Source organism: Saccoglossus kowalevskii, chromosome 5 (assembly GCF_978046115.1).
Source record: "Saccoglossus kowalevskii chromosome 5, keSacKowa6.1, whole genome shotgun sequence".
NCBI lineage: Eukaryota > Metazoa > Hemichordata > Enteropneusta > Harrimaniidae > Saccoglossus > Saccoglossus kowalevskii.
In genome coordinates, this window is record NC_140645.1 from 5,653,600 (window position 1) to 5,673,878 (window position 20,279).

The 20,279-nt window shown below is 38.3% G+C and overlaps 2 protein-coding genes across 2 annotated transcripts in view; both read right to left on the bottom strand.

Annotated features, from left to right (window-relative positions):
• The window catches only part of LOC146745456 (uncharacterized), a 48,307-nt gene extending 34,762 nt beyond the window's left edge, over nt 1-13,545 (bottom strand). The window contains exon 1 of the mRNA XM_085499483.1: nt 11,257-13,545. Within this exon, the coding sequence (XP_085355609.1) occupies nt 11,257-13,545 (2,289 nt within the window). The remainder of the gene's footprint in view (nt 1-11,256) is intronic.
• Nucleotides 13,546-13,925: 380 nt separating this feature from the next.
• LOC146745457 (uncharacterized) lies at nt 13,926-14,660 on the bottom strand. The gene has a single exon (XM_085499484.1). It carries the CDS (start codon nt 14,658-14,660, stop codon nt 13,926-13,928), a length of 735 nt encoding a protein of 244 aa, XP_085355610.1.
• Nucleotides 14,661-20,279: the final 5,619 nt, after the last annotated feature.

Genomic DNA, 20,279 nt, shown 5'->3' on the forward strand with positions numbered 1-20,279 from the left:
GGTGTTGAATACCAATGTGCATCTCTCTACTAGTATATAATAGTCTGGTACATCCCCACACTGGTGTAGAATACCAATGTGCATCCATCTACTAGTATATAATAGCCTGGTACATACCCACACTGGTGTAGAATACCAATGTGCATCCATCTAGTAGTATATAATAGCCCGGTACATACCCACACTGGTGTTGAATACCAATGTGCATCCCTCTACTAGTATATAATAGCCTGGTACATTCCCATCCTTGTGTTTAATACCAATGTGCATCCCTCCACTAGTATATAATAGCCTGGTACATTCCCATCCTTGTGTTTAATACCAATGTGCATCCCTTTACTAGTATATAATAGCCTGGTACATTTCCATACTGGTGTAAAATATCAATGTGCATCCCTCTACTAGTATATAATAGCATGGAACGTTCCCATACTGGTGTAGAATACCAATGTGCATCCCTCTACTAGTATATAATAGCCTGGTACATTCCCATACTGGTGTTGAATACCAATGTGCATCCCTCCACTAGTATATAATAGCCTGGTACATTCCCATCCTTGTGTTTAATACCAATGTGCATCCCTATACTAGTATATAATAGCCTGGTACATTCCCATACTGGTGTAAAATACCAATGTGCATCCCTCTACTAGTATATGATAGCCTGGTATATCCCAATACTGGTGCAGAATACCAATGTACATTACTCTACTAGTATATAATAGCCTGGTACATTCCCAATAATGGTGTAGAATACCAATGTGCATCCATCTACTAGTATATAATAGCCTGGTACATACCCATACTGGTGTAAAATACCAATGTGCATCCCTCTACTAGTATATGATAGCCTGGTATATCCCAATACTGGTGCAGAATACCAATGTACATTACTCTACTAGTATATAATAGCCTGGTACATTCCCAATAATGGTGCAGAATACCAATGTGCATCCATCTACTAGTATATAATAGCCAGGTACATACCCATACTGGTGTAAAATATCAATGTGCATCCCTTTACTAGTATATAATAGCCTGGTACATTCCCATACTGGTGTTGAATACCAATGTGCATCCCTCTACTAGTATATAATAGCCTGGTACATTCCCATACTGGTGTAAAATACCAATATGCATCCCTCTACTAGTATATAATAGCCTGGTACTTTCCCATACTGGTGTTGAATACCAATGTGCATCCCTCTACTAGTATATAATAGCCTGGTACATTCCCATACTGGTGTAAAATATCAATGTGCATCCCTTTACTAGTATATAATAGCCTGGTACATTCCCATACTGGTGTTGAATACCAATGTGCATCCCTCTACTAGTATATAATAGCCTGGTACATTCCCAATAATGGTGTAGAATACCAATGTGCATCCCTCTACTAGTATATAATAGCCTGGTACATTCCCATACTGGTGTAGAATACCAATGTGCATCCCTCTACTAGTATATAATAGCATGGTACATTCCCATACTGGTGTAAAATATCAATGTGCATCCCTTTACTAGTATATAATAGCCTGGTACATTCCCATACTGGTGTAAAATATCAATGTGCATCCCTCTACTAGTATATAATAGCCTGGTACATTCCCATACTGGTGTTGAATACCAATGCGCATCCCTCTACTAGTATATAATAGCCTGGTACATTCCCAATAATGGTGTAGAATAATAATGTGCATCCCTCTACTAGTATATAATAGCCTGGTACATTCCCATACTGGTGTAAAATATCAATGTGCATCCCTTTACTAGAATATAATAGCCTGGTACATTCCCATACTGGTGTAAAATACCAATGTGCATCCCTCTACTAGTATATAATAGCCTGGTACATTCCCATACTGGTGTAAAATATCAATGTGCATCCCTTTACTAGTATATAATAGCCTGGTACATTCCCATACTGGTGTTGAATACCAATGTGCATCCCTCTACTAGTATATAATAGCCTGGTACATTCCCAATAATGGTGTAGAATACCAATGTGCATCCCTCTACTAGTATATAATAGCCTGGTACATTCCCATACTGGTGTAAAATACCAATGTGCATCCCTCTACTAATATATAATAGTCTGGTACATTCCCATACTGGTGTTGAATACCAATGTGCATCCCTCTACTAGTATATAATAGCCTGGTACATTCCCATACTGGTGTAAAATATCAATGTGCATCCCTTTACTAGTATATAATAGCCTGGTACATTCCCATACTGGTGTTGAATACCAATGTGCATCCCTCTACTAGTATATAATAGCCTGGTACATTCCCATACTGGTGCTGAATACCAATGCGCATCCCTCCACTAGTATATAATAGCCTGGTACGTTCCCATACTGGTGTTGAATACCAATGTGCATCCCTCTACTAGTATATAATAGCCTGGTACATTCCCATACTGGTGTTGAATACCAATGTGCATCCCTCCACTAGTATATAATAGCCTGGTACATTCCCATACTTGTGTTGAATACCAATGTGCATCCCTCTACTAGTATATAACAGCTTGGTGCATCCCAATACTGGTGAACAATACCAATGTGCATCCCTCTAGTAGTATATAATAGCCTGGTACATTCCCATACTGGTGTTGAATACCAATGTGCATCCCTCCACTAGTATATAATAGCCTGGTACATTCCCATACTGGTGTTGAATACCAATGTGCATCTCTCTACTAGTATATAATAGCCTGGTACATCCCCACACTGGTGTAGAATACCAATGTGCATCCATCTACTAGTATATAATAGCCTGGTACATACCCACACTGGTGTAGAATACCAATGTGCATCCATCTACTAGTATATAATAGCCCGGTACATATCCACACTGGTGTTGAATACCAATGTGCATCTCTCTACTAGTATATAATAGTCTGGTACATTCCCATACTGGTGAACAATACCAATGTGCATCCCTCTACTAGTATATAATAGCCTGGTACATTCCCATACTGGTGTTGAATACCAATGTGCATCCCTCTACTAGTATATAATAGCCCGGTACATTCCCATACTGGTGTTGAATACCAATGTGCATCCCTATACTAGTATATAATAGCCCGGTACATTCCCATACTGGTGTTGAATACCAATGTGCATCCCTATACTAGTATATAATAGCCTGGTACATTCCCATACTGGTGAACAATACCAATGTGCATCCCTCCACTAGTATATAATAGCCTGGTACATTCCCATACTGGTGTTGAATACCAATGTGCATCTCTCTACTAGTATATAATAGCCTGGTACATCCCCAAACTGGTGTAGAATACCAATGTGCATCCATCTACTAGTATATAATAGACTGGTACATACCCACACTGGTGTAGAATACCAATGTGCATCCATCTACTAGTATATAATAGCCCGGTACATACCAACACTGGTGTTGAATACCAATGTGCATCCCTCTACTAGCATATAATAGCCCGGTACATTCCCATACTGGTGTTGAATACCAATGTGCATCCCTATACTAGTATATAATAGCCTGGTACATTCCCATACTGGTGAACAATACCAATGTGCATCCCTCTACTAGTATATAATAGCCTGGTACATTCCCATACTGGTGAACAATACCAATGTGCATCCCTCTACTAGTATATAATAGCCTGGTACATTACCATACTGGTGTTGAATACCAATGTGCATCCCTCTACTAGTATATAATAGCCTGGTACATTCCCATACTGGTGTTGAATACCAATGTGCATCCCTCTACTAGTATATAATAGCCCGGTACATTCCCATACTGGTGTTGAATACCAATGTGCATCCCTATACTAGTATATAATAGCCTGGTACATTCCCATACTGGTGTAAAATACCAATGTGCATCCCTCCACTAGTATATAATAGCCTGGTACATTCCCATACTGGTGTTGAATACCAATGTGCATCCATCTACTAGTATATAATAGCCCGGTACATACCCACACTGGTGTTGAATACCAATGTGCATCCCTCTACTAGTATATAATAGCCTGGTACATTCCCATACTGGTGTTGAATACCAATGTGCATCCCTATACTAGTATATAATAGCCTGGTACATTCCCATACTGGTGTAAAATACCAATGTGCATCCCTCTACTAGTATATGATAGCCTGGTATATCCCAATACTGGTGCAGAATACCAATGTACATTACTCTACTAGTATATAATTGAATGGTACATTCCCAATAATGGTGTAGAATACCAATGTGCATCCCTCTACTAGTATATAATAGCCTGGTACATTCCCATACTGGTTTTGAATACCAATGTGCATCCCTCTACTAGTATATAATAGCCTGGTACATTCCCATACTGGTGTAAAATACCAATGTGCATCCCTCTACTAGTATATAATAGCCTGGTACATTCCAATACTGGTGTTGAATACCAATGTGCATCCCTCTACTAGTATATAATAGCCTGGTACATTCCCATACTGGTGTAAAATATCAATGTGCATCCCTTTACTAGTATATAATAGCCTGGTACATTCCCATACTGGTGTTGAATACCAATGTGCATCCCTCTACTAGTATATAATAGCCTGGTACATTCCCAATAATGGTGTAGAATACCAATGTGCATCCCTCTACTAGTATATAATAGCCTGGTACATTCCCATACTGGTGTTGAATACCAATGTGCATCCCTCCACTAGTATATAATAGCCTGGTACATTCCCAATAATGGTGCAGAATACCAATGTGCATCCCTCTACTAGTATATAATAGCCTGGTACATTCCCATACTGGTGTTGAAAACCAATGTGCATCCCTCTACTAGTATATAATAGCCTGGTACATTCCCAATAATGGTGTAGAATACCAATGTGCATCCCTCTACTAGTATATAATAGCCTGGTACATTCCCATACTGGTGTTGAATACCAATGTGCATCCCTCACACTAGTATATAATAGCCTGGTACATTCCCATACTTGTGTTGAATACCAATGTACATCCGTCTACTAGTATATAATAGCCTGGTACATTCCCATACTGGTGTTGAATACCAATGTGCATCCCTCCACTAGTATATAATAGCCTGGTACATTCCCATCCTTGTGTTTAATACCAATGTGCATCCCTCTACTAGTATATAATAGCCTGGTACATTCCCATACTGGTGTTGAATACCAATGTGCATCCCTCCACTAGTATATAATAGCCTGGTACATTCCCATACTGGTGTTGAATACCAATGTGCATCTCTCTACTAGTATATAATAGCCTGGTACATCCCCACACTGGTGTAGAATACCAATGTGCATCCATCTACTAGTATATAATAGCCTGGTACATACCCACACTGGTGTAGAATACCAATGTGCATCCATCTACTAGTATATAATAGCCCGGTACATACCCACACTGGTGTTGAATACCAATGTGCATCCCTATACTAGTATATAATAGCCTGGTACATTCCCATACTTGTGTAAAATACCAATGTGAATCCCTCTACTAGTATATGATAGCCTGGTATATCCCAATACTGGTGCAGAATACCAATGTACATTACTCTACTAGTATATAATAGCCTGGTACATTCCCAATAATGGTGTAGAATACCAATATGCATCCCTCTGCTAGTATATAATAGCCTGGTACATTCCCATACTGGTGTTGAATAAGAATGTGCATCCCTCTACTAGTATATAATAGCCTGGTACATTCCCATACTGGTGTAAAATACCAATGTGCATCCCTCTACTATTATATAATAGCCTGGTACATTCCCATACTGGTGTTGAATACCAATGTGCATCCCTCTACTAGTATATAATAGCCTGGTACATTCCCATACTGGTGTTGAATACCAATGTGCATCCCTCTACTAGTATATAATAGCCCGGTACATTCCCATACTGGTGTTGAATACCAATGTGCATCCCTATACTAGTATATAATAGCCTGGTACATTCCCATACTGGTGTAAAATACCAATGTGCATCCCTCCACTAGTATATAATAGCCTGGTACATTCCCATACTGGTGTTGAATACCAATGTGCATCCATCTACTAGTATATAATAGCCCGGTACATACCCACACTGGTGTTGAATACCAATGTGCATCCCTCTACTAGTATATAATAGCCTGGTACATTCCCATACTGGTGTTGAATACCAATGTGCATCCCTATACTAGTATATAATAGCCTGGTACATTCCCATACTGGTGTAAAATACCAATGTGCATCCCTCTACTAGTATATGATAGCCTGGTATATCCCAATACTGGTGCAGAATACCAATGTACATTACTCTACTAGTATATAATTGACTGGTACATTCCCAATAATGGTGTAGAATACCAATGTGCATCCCTCTACTAGTATATAATAGCCTGGTACATTCCCATACTGGTTTTGAATACCAATGTGCATCCCTCTACTAGTATATAATAGCCTGGTACATTCCCATACTGGTGTAAAATACCAATGTGCATCCCTCTACTAGTATATAATAGCCTGGTACATTCCAATACTGGTGTTGAATACCAATGTGCATCCCTCTACTAGTATATAATAGCCTGGTACATTCCCATACTGGTGTAAAATATCAATGTGCATCCCTTTACTAGTATATAATAGCCTGGTACATTCCCATACTGGTGTTGAATACCAATGTGCATCCCTCTACTAGTATATAATAGCCTGGTACATTCCCAATAATGGTGTAGAATACCAATGTGCATCCCTCTACTAGTATATAATAGCCTGGTACATTCCCATACTGGTGTTGAATACCAATGTGCATCCCTCCACTAGTATATAATAGCCTGGTACATTCCCAATAATGGTGCAGAATACCAATGTGCATCCCTCTACTAGTATATAATAGCCTGGTACATTCCCATACTGGTGTTGAAAACCAATGTGCATCCCTCTACTAGTATATAATAGCCTGGTACATTCCCAATAATGGTGTAGAATACCAATGTGCATCCCTCTACTAGTATATAATAGCCTGGTACATTCCCATACTGGTGTTGAATACCAATGTGCATCCCTCACACTAGTATATAATAGCCTGGTACATTCCCATACTTGTGTTGAATACCAATGTACATCCGTCTACTAGTATATAATAGCCTGGTACATTCCCATACTGGTGTTGAATACCAATGTGCATCCCTCCACTAGTATATAATAGCCTGGTACATTCCCATCCTTGTGTTTAATACCAATGTGCATCCCTCTACTAGTATATAATAGCCTGGTACATTCCCATACTGGTGTTGAATACCAATGTGCATCCCTCCACTAGTATATAATAGCCTGGTACATTCCCATACTGGTGTTGAATACCAATGTGCATCTCTCTACTAGTATATAATAGCCTGGTACATCCCCACACTGGTGTAGAATACCAATGTGCATCCATCTACTAGTATATAATAGCCTGGTACATACCCACACTGGTGTAGAATACCAATGTGCATCCATCTACTAGTATATAATAGCCCGGTACATACCCACACTGGTGTTGAATACCAATGTGCATCCCTATACTAGTATATAATAGCCTGGTACATTCCCATACTTGTGTAAAATACCAATGTGAATCCCTCTACTAGTATATGATAGCCTGGTATATCCCAATACTGGTGCAGAATACCAATGTACATTACTCTACTAGTATATAATAGCCTGGTACATTCCCAATAATGGTGTAGAATACCAATATGCATCCCTCTACTAGTATATAATAGCCTGGTACATTCCCATACTGGTGTTGAATAAGAATGTGCATCCCTCTACTAGTATATAATAGCCTGGTACATTCCCATACTGGTGTAAAATACCAATGTGCATCCCTCTACTATTATATAATAGCCTGGTACATTCCCATACTGGTGTTGAATACCAATGTGCATCCCTCTACTAGTATATAATAGCCTGGTACATTCCCATACTGGTGTTGAATACAAATGTGCATCCCTCCACTAGTATATAATAGCCTGGTACATTCCCATTCTTGTGTTTAATACCAATGTGCATCCCTCTACTAGTATATAATAGCTTGGTGCATCCCAATACTGGTGAACAATGCCAATGTGCATCCCTCCACTCGTATATAATAGCCTGGTACATTCCCATACTTGTGTTGAATACCAATGTGCATCCCTCTACTAGTATATAATAGCTTGGTGCATCCCAATACTGGTGAACAATACCAATGTGCATCCCTCTACTAGTATATAATAGCTTGGTGCATCCCAATACTGGTGAACAATACCAATGTGCATCCCTCCACTAGTATATAATAGCCTGGTACATTCCCATACTGGTGTAGAATACCAATGTGCATCCCTCTACTAGTATATAAAAGCCTGGTACATTCCCATACTGGTGTAGAATACCAATGTGCATCCCTCTACTAGTATATAATAGCCTGGTACATTCCCATACTGGTGTTGAATACCAATGTGCATCCCTCTACTAGTATATAATAGCTTGGTGCATCCCAATACTGGTGAACAATACCAATGTGCATCCCTCTACTAGTATATAATTGCTTGGTACATCCCCATACTGGTGTGGAATATCAATGTGCATCTCTCTACAAGTATATAATAGCCTGGTACATCCCCACACTGGTGTAGAATACCAATGTGCATCCCTCTACTAGTATATAATAGCCTGGTACATCACAATACTGGTGTAGAATACCAATGTGCATCTCTCTACTAGTATATAATAGCCTGGTACATCCCCACACTGGTGTAGAATACCAATGTGCATCCATCTACTAGTATATAATAGCCTGGTACATACCCACACTGGTGTAGAATACCAATGTGCATCCATCTACTAGTATATAATAGCCCGGTACATACCCACACTGGTGTTGAATACCAATGTGCATCCATCTACTAGTATATAATAGCCTGGTACATCCCCACACTGGTGTAGAATACCAATGTGCATCCATCTGCTAGTATTTAATAGCCTGGTAATACCCATACTGGTGTAGAATACCAATGTGCATCCATCTACTAGTATATAATAGCCTGGTACATCCCCACACTGGTGTAGAATACCAATGTGCATCCATCTACTAGTATATAATAGCCTGGTACATACCCATACTGGTGTAGAATACCAATGTGCATCCTTCTACTAGTATATAATAGCCTGGTACATCCCCGCACTGGTGAAGAATACCAATGTGCATCCATCTACTAGTATATAATAGCCTGGTACATACCAATACTGGTGTAGAATACCAATGTGCATCCATCTACTAGTATATAATAGCCTGGTACATCCCCACACTGGTGTAGAATACCAATGTGCATCCATCTACTAGTATATAATAGCCTGGTACATACACATACTGGTGTAGAAAACCAATGTGCATCCATCTACTAGTATATAATAGCCTGGTACATACCCATACTGGTGTAGAATACCAATGTGCATCCATCTACTAGTATATAATAGCCTGGTACATACCCACACTGGTGTTGAATACCAATGTGCATCCCTCTACTAGTATATAATAGCTTGGTACATACCCATACTGGTGTAGAATACCAATGTGCATCCATCTACTAGTATATAATAGCCTGGTACATACCCACACTGGTGTTGAATACCAATGTGCATCCATCTACTAGTATATAATAGCCTGGTACATTCCCATACTGGTGTTGAATACCAATGTGCATCCCTCTACTGGTATATAATAGCCTGGTACGTTCCCATACTGGTGTTGAATACCAATGTGCATCCCTCTACTAGTATATAATAGCCTGGTACATCCCAATACTGGTGTTGAATACCAATGTGCATCCCTATACTAGTAATAATAATAATAATAATAATCTTTATTGAAACCGTATCCCGGAGTGGGATCTTAGTTGAAAATACAATAAAGTAATACAAAAAAGATAAAAAATAACACAAGAAATTCAAAGACAATAGAAAATAAAAAATAAAATTAAATTATTTGGCGGTTGGTTGAGGCAACTGGCATTTTAAGATTTTTTCTTGTCGTAATTTGAAACAAGTGTGGATGAATTTTCCTAGTTCAATGATTGTTTTGTCATTTTTAATTTTTAGTATATTTGTAAGTTTTTCGTCATCCGTCCCCAAGTTGCTTATATTGTATTTAATATTCTTGATCATGATTTCTCGTTCCTTCTTGTATAAATCACAATTGAGAAGAAAATGTTTTTCGTTTTCAATTTCCTGTTTGTCACAAACTGGGCAAATTCGGTCCTCCGCTAAAATGTTATTATATCTGCCCCTTTCGATTTGAAGGGTATGAGCACTTATTCTGAGTTTTGTCATAGCTGCTCTATGATTTGGATTTTTGATTGTGGTGAGATATTTTTCATATTCAAATTCTGTTTTAATTTTCCTATAGGTTCGTAACTTGTTTTTATGGTTTTTACCTTTATTGTCATCGTGTAATGTTTCTGTACTATGTATTTCAAAGGATTGTTCTAGTTTGCGCGTTACTGTTTCAGTGATTTGTTTTTCATCAAGAGATTTATGGTTTTCCCAAATATTACCCATATTTAAATTTTCTAAAATTTGTTTTATGTCTGTTACCCAGTTGTCTTTTCCTTTTTTATCAAGATGTATCCCAAGATTGTAAGCTTCATGTACTAGCGAATTTGGGTTAGAATTATTAATTTTGATCCAATATTTGATCATATATTTTAAGCTTGATGCTAGGAGAGGATATCTTCCCAACTCTAGTAGGCTTGCCAAATTACTTGCTTTGCTATTTACTTTTAGAAGGTATTTGCAGAAATGTATTTGTACTTTTTCCATTGGTGTTGACAGATTTGCCATTAGATGCGATTTATTGATGTTCTCGCTCGTCCAAATTTCACTGCAGTAAAGCATAATTGGTTTTACAATTGCATCGAACATTTTTAAGTATGTTTTGATTGGAGTTAGTTTTTCTGAGAATAGCATTTGTTTCATTTTGAAACATGCCTTCATTGCTCTAGCTCTGAGGTCTTCTTGTGCTCCGATGAATTTACCTGATTTGTGTAGTTTAATGCCGAGGTATGTGTAGGTTTTTGTATTTTCAAGTTCCTTTCCATCAACATAGAATTTTAGTTTGTCCTGTGATTTTTTTGACCTACTAAACATGATGATTTTTGACTTAGAGATATTAATATTGAGTTTCCATTTCTGGCAGTAAGTTTCAAGAGAATTTATGGCATTTTGTAAGCCAGTATGTGATTGGGATAATACTACAAAGTCGTCTGCATATAGCAGACATGGGAGACTTGTGTTTAGGAGACTTGGTGGGTCATTATGAGCCAAGTCTAATGATGTTTTAATGTCATTTACATAGATATTGAAAAGGAGTGGGCTGAGTCCATCCCCTTGTCTAATTCCTCTATTAATTGTGAAGCTGTCTGTTACACACTGTTTAAGTTTAACACATCCTGTTGAGTTCAGATAAATGGATTTTATGATGTTGTAGAATTTACCTGTAATACCACTTTGGATAAGTTTCCAGAAGAGACCTAGATGCCAGATGGAATCAAAGGCTTTCTGGAAGTCAATGAAACAAGCAAACAAAGTCTTTTTGTTGCTCAGGTATTTTGTGGTTAGTTGTTTGAGGACAAATAAATGGTCTTTGGTGCTACAGTTTGGCATGAATCCTATTTGTTCTCTGATAATTGTGTTGTTTTCCTTTAGATGTTTCAAAAGCCGTTGCTTAAGAATGGAGGTGAAAAGTTTACTGACACTATTAAGAAGTGTGATGCCTCTGTAATTGTTTGGATTTGTTTTGTCTCCTTTTTTGAAAATAGGAGTGATCATACCTAAATTCCAGCGATTAGGGATGTATCCACTCTGCAGGATTAAATTGAATAGTTTTTGTAGTGGTTTTATTAGTGGGTTCCTGCTGGCCTTGATCATTTCATTGGTAATTTTATCTGCGCCTGGAGCTTTTTTATTTTTGAGTTTAGTTATAGCATTTTGGATTTCTAATTGTGAGATGTACTTGTCTAAGTTGGCTTTAGGTAGAGAGAGTGATTCATGATTTTTTAGTTGTAGCTGCAATGAGTTTTCGCTCATTGTATTACTTGTTTCTTTACTCAGTTTCCTAAAATGTTCAAACCAGGTTTGACTGTCAACATTATCAGAGTCATTATTTATTTTGGTGTCTTTTAGCTCTCTTAATAAATTCCAGTACTCACTGGGGTTTGATTCACTAAAACTTTCGAGCTTGTTCAATATATCATTTTTAAAATCTCTCTTTTTCTTTTTTATTAGCCGCTTGTATTCCCTCTTCAGACTGTAGCATTTTTCTCTCAGTTTAATGTTGTATGGGTTTGCACTAAATTTACTGCAGATACCCAAAATTTCTTTCTTTAGATTATATAGGTCCTTGTTGAACCATTTTGGTTTACATTTATTTTTTTTTGGTTTTCTCCTGATATGTTTTTTCAGACATCTGCCAGCTGCTTCAATGTAAATACTTGAAAACATAGTATTTGCCTCATCAATTGATTGTTGTGTATTGTCAAAATGTTTAATGTTAAAGTTATTAATTAAATTTGTAATATCTCTGCTTTGTAGCGTTAGGTTGAATATCAAATTTGACTCGCTATTCCAAATGTAAGTGTCAGTTTCATGTACTAATTTATCACTGTGGGAGTGTGTTATTTTCGAAATATTATTTGTGTAAATTGCATTTGTTTGAAGATGAAAAGTTATTTGGCAGTGATCTGAGAGTAATAAATTAAGAGGGTGAACATAGAATAGATTAATTTTGTTAAATAGATTATTGCTAACAATAGTGTAGTCAACTACACTGCTGCCTTTAGTTTGATGACAAGTGTACTTGCCAGTTTTATCTCCTATACATCTACCATTGAGGATGGTTAGTTCTGCGGATAAACATAGATCCAACAATGAGTCACCATAATGATTTTTTACTGCCAAGTCTTGAGATGCCCTTTTTCTAATGTTAATATTTGGAGCAGATGACTGATAGTTAATTTTACTGAAAGAGGTCAATTCCATAATGTTTTTGGTTCTGGCATTGAAATCGCCTGATAGAATAACTGAACCACGTTTTGAATATCTATTAATATCATCCTCCAATACTTGAAATAAATTTGCGTCTTTCCATTTAAAAATACTTGAATACTGCGGGCTAAGATAAATGGTGCCGTAATAAATATCCTCGTCAAGATTAAAAAATTCTTTGTCTAGGAGCAGCCAGAGAAAATCATCACTTCCACTCTTCACTTGTTTAATGCCCTTTTTTAAAGTGTTTCTGAAATAGACAATGATTCCTCCCGAGTTAGAGCGGGCTTTTTTGTGTTTATCAGCTCGAAATGAATGAAAATGGCAAAAATTTGGCAATTGGATACAGGAATCTGCACCCGTTTTGGTTTCCACCAGACTAATAATATCAAAGTCACTAATAAGATCTAAAAAGTTATTATCTCTAATTTTGAGATCTAAACTACCATGAATGTTCCAGGAAGTACATTTAAGGGAGGGCTTATTAGCAACATTCATCATATAAAAAAAAATACATTGAAAGCACACAATACCTGAATTCTAGGTCAGAAAATGTTTTCTAAAATGAGAATTTTTTGGAGTGAGTTCATTGAATCTATTGTTTTTTTATATAGCTCGCCAGGCTGGTAAGTAGGTCATCAAGTAATGAATATTGTCTACTGTGTTTTCTTCTGTTGAGTGTTGTTTGCTCTTTGTTTCTGTGACCATTGTTTCGCTCCATGTTGTGTTTAGTGTTTTGCTGGCCCAAAGGGTTGGTGTTAAAATCGTAATCTTGTGATTTGCCTTGATCCATTCTTTGCTCTGTAGCATCTGTACGTTTTATGATGGTCTGATATATATTACGTTTGAAGTTGGTGACTAGGAATTTAGTTCCTCTGTCATTTAGAACGATGAGGCAGGTAGTGACCGACGGATGGGTTGCCGTTGTTGACTTCTTCAAAGAATCCACGATTTAGTTGGTCAGAAATTACCTTATCGTAAATACTGACAATTTCACGTGGTAATTTGTGGATCATGTTACGTGTACGTTTCTCTGCCGACTTGTAGTTTGTAGGCAGAGGGTTGTGATTCGCCTTCCATGGTAGTTTAGCGATGAATCTGCCATCTTGTTGTGATAAATAATTGTCAGTGTATTGTTTATACTGCTCTTGATTGTTAGTGAGTTCGTCCGAAGTGGTTATCGCGTCACGTATACCGATGGCTTCCAGATCCCAATACGATGTAACGTTTGCTTCTAGTTGGTCCTGGGTTGAAGGCAACGCGGTGATGTGGAAAGTTTGCACTCGTGATGATCGAGGTTCACCAGTGGGTGTTGGTCCGGAAAGCAGGTAGCCGAACGGCGATGAAACAGCTGTAGGCCCTGGACCACGAATTATGTGGTCACCAACGAAATCCCAATATTTGTCGACTCCTATGAGAATATCAATTGTTATCGTTGGTTCGCTTGAAATGGGATGTGCTAGTTCCAATTCTCGAAGGTACGGCAGTTGTAAAATGTCCGCGGTGACATTGTTCATCAGATCATCGGATATTTCGTTGACGTAAAGCAAGTCAATAGGAGCGGTGGTACCATCACGTTTATGTATATAATAGTATATAATAGCCTGGTACATTCCCATACTGGTGTAAAATACCAATGTGCATCCCTCTACTAGTATATGATAGCCTGGTATATCCCAATACTGGTGCAGAATACCAATGTACATTACTCTACTAGTATATAATAGCCTGGTACATTCCCAATAATGGTGTAGAATACCAATGTGCATCCTTCTACTAGTATATAATAGCCTGGTACATTCCCATACTGGTGTTGAATACCAATGTGCATCCCTCCACTAGTATATAATAGCCAGGTACATTCCCATACTGGTGTTGAATACCAATGTGCATCCCTATACTAGTATATAATAGCCTGGTACATTCCCATACTGGTGTAAAATACCAATGTGCATCCCTCTACTAGTATATGATAGCCTGGTATATCCCAATACTGGTGCAGAATACCAATGTACATTACTCTACTAGTATATAATAGCCTGGTACATTCCCAATAATGGTGTAGAATACCAATGTGCATCCCTCTACTAGTATATAATAGCCTGGTACATTCCCATACTGGTGTTGAATACCAATGTGCATCCCTCTACTAGTATATAATAGCCTGGTACATTCCCAAACTGGTGTAAAATACCAATGTGCATCCCTCTACTAGTATATAATAGCCTGGTACATTCCCATACTGGTGATGAATACCAATGTGCATCCCTCTACTAGTATATAATAGCCTGGTACATTCCCATACTGGTGTAAAATATCAATGTGCATCCCTTTACTAGTATATAATAGCCTGGTACATTCCCATACTGGTGTTGAATACCAATGTGCATCCCTCTACTAGTATATAATAGCCTGGTACATTCCCAATAATGGTGTAGAATACCAATGTGCATCCCTCTACTAGTATATAATAGCCTGGTACATTCCCATACTGGTGTTGAATACCAATGTGCATCCCTCTACTAGTATATAATAGCTTGGTGCATCCCAATACTGGTGAACAATACCAATGTGCATCCCTCTACTAGTATATAATTGCTTGGTACATCCCCATCCATGTGTTTAATACCAATGTGCATCCCTCTACTAGTATATTATAGCTTGGTGCATCCCAATACTGGTGAACAATGCCAATGTGCATCCCTCCACTAGTATATGATAGCCTGGTACATTCCCATACTGGTGTTGAATACCAATGTGCATCCCTCTACTAGTATATAATAGCTTGGTGCACCCCAATACTGGTGAACAATACCAATGTGCATCCCTCTACTAGTATATAATAGCTTGGTGCATCCCAATACTGGTGAACAATACCAATGTGCATCCCTCCACTAGTATATAATAGCCTGGTACATTCCCATACTGGTGTTGAATACCAATGTGCATCCCTCTACTAGTATATACTAGCTTGGTGCATCCCAATACTGGTGAACAATACCAATGTGCATCCCTCTACTAGTATATAATTGCTTGGTACATCCCCATACTGGTGTGGAATATCAATGTGCATCTCTCTACTAGTATATAATAGCCTGGTACATCCCCACACTGGTGTAGAATACCAATGTGCATCCCTCTACTAGTATATGATAGCCTGGTACATCCCCCACACTGGTGTAGAATACCAATGTGCATCAATCTACTAGTATATAATAGCCCGGTACATACCCACACTGGTGTTGAATACCAATGTGCATCCATCTACTAGTATATAATAGCCTGGTAATACCCATACTGGTGTAGAATACCAATGTGCATCCATCTACTAGTATATAATAGCCTGGTACATCCCCCACACTGGTGTAGAATACCAATGTGCATCAATCTACTAGTATATAATAGCCCGGTACATACCCACACTGGTGTTGAATACCAATGTGCATCCATCTACTAGTATATAATAGCCTGGTAATACCCATACTGGTGTAGAATACCAATGTGCATCCATCTACTAGTATATAATAGCCTGGTACATCCCTACACTGGTGTAGAATACCAATGTGCATCCATCTACTAGTATATAATAGCCTGGTACATACCCATACTGGTGTAGAATACCAATGTGTATCCTTCTACTAGTATATAATAGCCTGGTACATCCCCACACTGGTGAAGAATACCAATGTGCATCCATCTACTAGTATATAATAGCCTGGTACATACCCATACTGGTGTAGAATACCAATGTGCATCCATCTACTAGTACATAATAGCCTGGTACATCCCCACACAGGTGTAGAATACCAATGTGCATCCATCTACTAGTATATAATAGCCTGGTACATACCCATACTGGTGTAGAATACCAATGTGCATCCATCTACTAGTATATAATAGCCTGGTACATACCCATACTGGTGTAGAATACCAATGTGCATCCATCTACTAGTATATAATAGCCTGGTACATACCCACACTGGTGTTGAATACCAATGTGCATCCCTCTACTAGTATATAATAGCTTGGAACATACCCATACTGGTGTAGAATACCAATGTGCATCCATCTACTAGTATATAATAGCCTGGTACATACCCACACTGGTGTTGAATACCAATGTGCATCCATCTACTAGTATATAATAGACTGGTACATACCCACACTGGTGTAGAATACCAATGTGCATCACTATACTAGTATATAATAGCCTGGTACATACCCACACTGGTGTTTAATACCAATGTGCATCCCTATACTAGTATATAATAGCCTGGTACATTCCCATACTGGTGTTGAATACCAACGTGCATCCCTCTACTGGTATATAATAGCCTGGTACGTTCCCAAAATGGTGTTGAATACCAATGTGCATCCCTCTACTAGTATATAAGAGCCTGGTACATCCCAATACTGGTGTTGAATACCAATGTACATCCCTATACTAGTATATAATAGCCTGGTGCATTCCCATACTGGTGTAAAACACCAATGTGCATCCCTCTACTAGTATATGATAGCCTGGTATATCCCAATACTGGTGCAGAATACCAATGTACATTACTCTACTAGTATATAATAGCCTGGTACATTCCCAATAATGGTGTAGAATACCAATGTGCATCCCTATACTAGTATATAATAGCCTGGTACATTTCCATACTGGTGTAGAATACCAATGTGCATCCTTCTACTAGTATATAATAGCCTGGTACATTCCCATACTGGTGTTGAATACCAATGTGCATCCCTCCACTAGTATATAATAGCCTGGTACATTCCCATACTGGTGTTGAATACTAATGTGCATCCCTCTACTAGTATATAATAGCCTGGTACATCCCAATACTGGTGTTGAATACCAATGTGCATCCCTATACTAGTATATAATAGCCTGGTACATTCCCATACTGGTGTAAAATACCAATGTGCATCCCTCTACTAGTATACGATAGCCTGGTATATCCCAATACTGGTGCAGAATACCAATGTACATTACTCTACTAGTATATAATAGCCTGGTACATTCCCAATAATGGTGTAGAATACCAATGTGCATCCCTCTACTAGTATATAATAGCCTGGTACATACCCATACTTGGTGTAGAATACCAATGTGCATCCCTCTACTAGTATATAATAGCCTGGTACATCCCCGCACTGGTGAAGAATACCAATGTGCATCCATATACTAGTATATAATAGCCTGGTACATACCAATACTGGTGTAGAATACCAATGTGCATCCATCTACTAGTATATAATAGCCTGGTACATCCCCACACTGGTGTAGAATACCAATGTGCATCCATCTACTAGTATATAATAGCCTGGTACATACCCATACTGGTGTAGAATACCAATGTGCATCCATCTACTAGTATATAATAGCCTGGTACATACCCATACTGGTGTAGAATACCAATGTGCATCCATCTACTAGTATATAATAGCCTGGTACATACCCACACTGGTGTTGAATACCAATGTGCATCCCTCTACTAGTATATAATAGCTTGGTACATACCCATACTGGTGTAGAATACCAATGTGCATCCATCTACTAGTATATAATAGCCTGGTACATACCCACACTGGTGTTGAATACCAATGTGCATCCATCTACTAGTATATAATAGCCTGGTACATACCCACACTGGTGTAGAATACAATGTGCATCCCTATACTAGTATATAATAGCCTGGTACATACCCACACTGGTGTTTAATACCAATATGCATCCCTATACTAGTATATAATAGCCTGGTACATTCCCATACTGGTGTCGAATACCAATGTGCATCCCTCTGCTGGTATATAATAGCCTGGTACGTTCCCATACTGGTGTTGAATACCAATGTGCATCCCTCTACTAGTATATAATAGCCTGGTACATCCCAATACTGGTGTTGAATACCAATGTGCATACCTATACTAGTATATAATAGCCTGGTACATTCCCATACTGGTGTAAAATACCAATGTGCATCCCTCTACTAGTATATGATAGCCTGGTATATCCCAATACTGGTGCAGAATACCAATGTACATTACTCTACTAGTATATAATAGCCTGGTACATTCCCAATAATGGTGTAGAATACCAATGTGCATCCTTCTACTAGTATATAATAGCCTGGTACATTCCCATACTGGTGTTGAATACCAATGTGCATCCCTCCACTAGTATATAATAGCCAGGTACATTCCCATACTGGTGTTGAATACTAATGTGCATCCCTCTACTAGTATATAATAGCCTGGTACATTCCCATACTGAAGTAGAATACCAATGTGCATCATTCTACTAGTATATAATAGCCTGGTACATCCCATACTGGTGTTGAATACCAACGTGCATCCCTCCACTAGTATATAATAGCCAGGTACATTCCCATACTGGTGTTGAATACTAATGTGCATCCCTCTACTAGTATATAATAGCCTGGTACATCCCAATACTGGTGTTGAATACCAATGTGCATCCCTATACTAGTATATAATAGCCTGTTATATCCCAATACTGGTGCAGAATACAAATGTATGTTACTCTACTAGTATATAATAGCCTGCTACATTCCCAATAATGGTGTAGAATACCAATGTGCATCCCTCTACTAGTATATAATAGCCTGGTACATACCCATACTGGTGTAGAATACCAATGTGCATCCCTCTACTAGTATATAATAGCCTGGTACATTCCCATACTGGTGTTGAATACCAATGTGCATCCCTCTACTAGTATATGATAGCCTGGTATATCCCAATACTGGTGTAGAATACCAATGTGCATCCCTCTACTAGTATATAATAGCCTGGTACATACCCATACTGGTGTAGAATACCAATGTGCATCCCTCTACTAGTATATAATAGCCTGGTACATTCCCATACTGGTGTAGAATATCTATGTGCATCCCTCTACTAGTATATAATAGCCTGGTACATCCCAATACTGGTGTTGAATACCAATGTGCATCCCTATACTAGTATATAATAGCCTGGTACATTCCCATACTGGTGTAAAATACCAATGTGCATCCCTCTACTAGTATACGATAGCCTGGTATATCCCAATACTGGTGCAGAATACCAATGTACATTACTCTACTAGTATATAATAGCCTGGTACATTCCCAATAATGGTGTAGAATACCAATGTGCATCCCTCTACTAGTATATAATAGCCTGGTACATACCCATACTTGGTGTAGAATACCAATGTGCAT

Excerpts from the sequence above, each read along its gene's own strand:
- LOC146745457 (XM_085499484.1), bottom strand. The coding sequence starts at position 14,660 with ATGTACCAGGCTATTATATACTATTATATACATAAACGTGATGGTACC.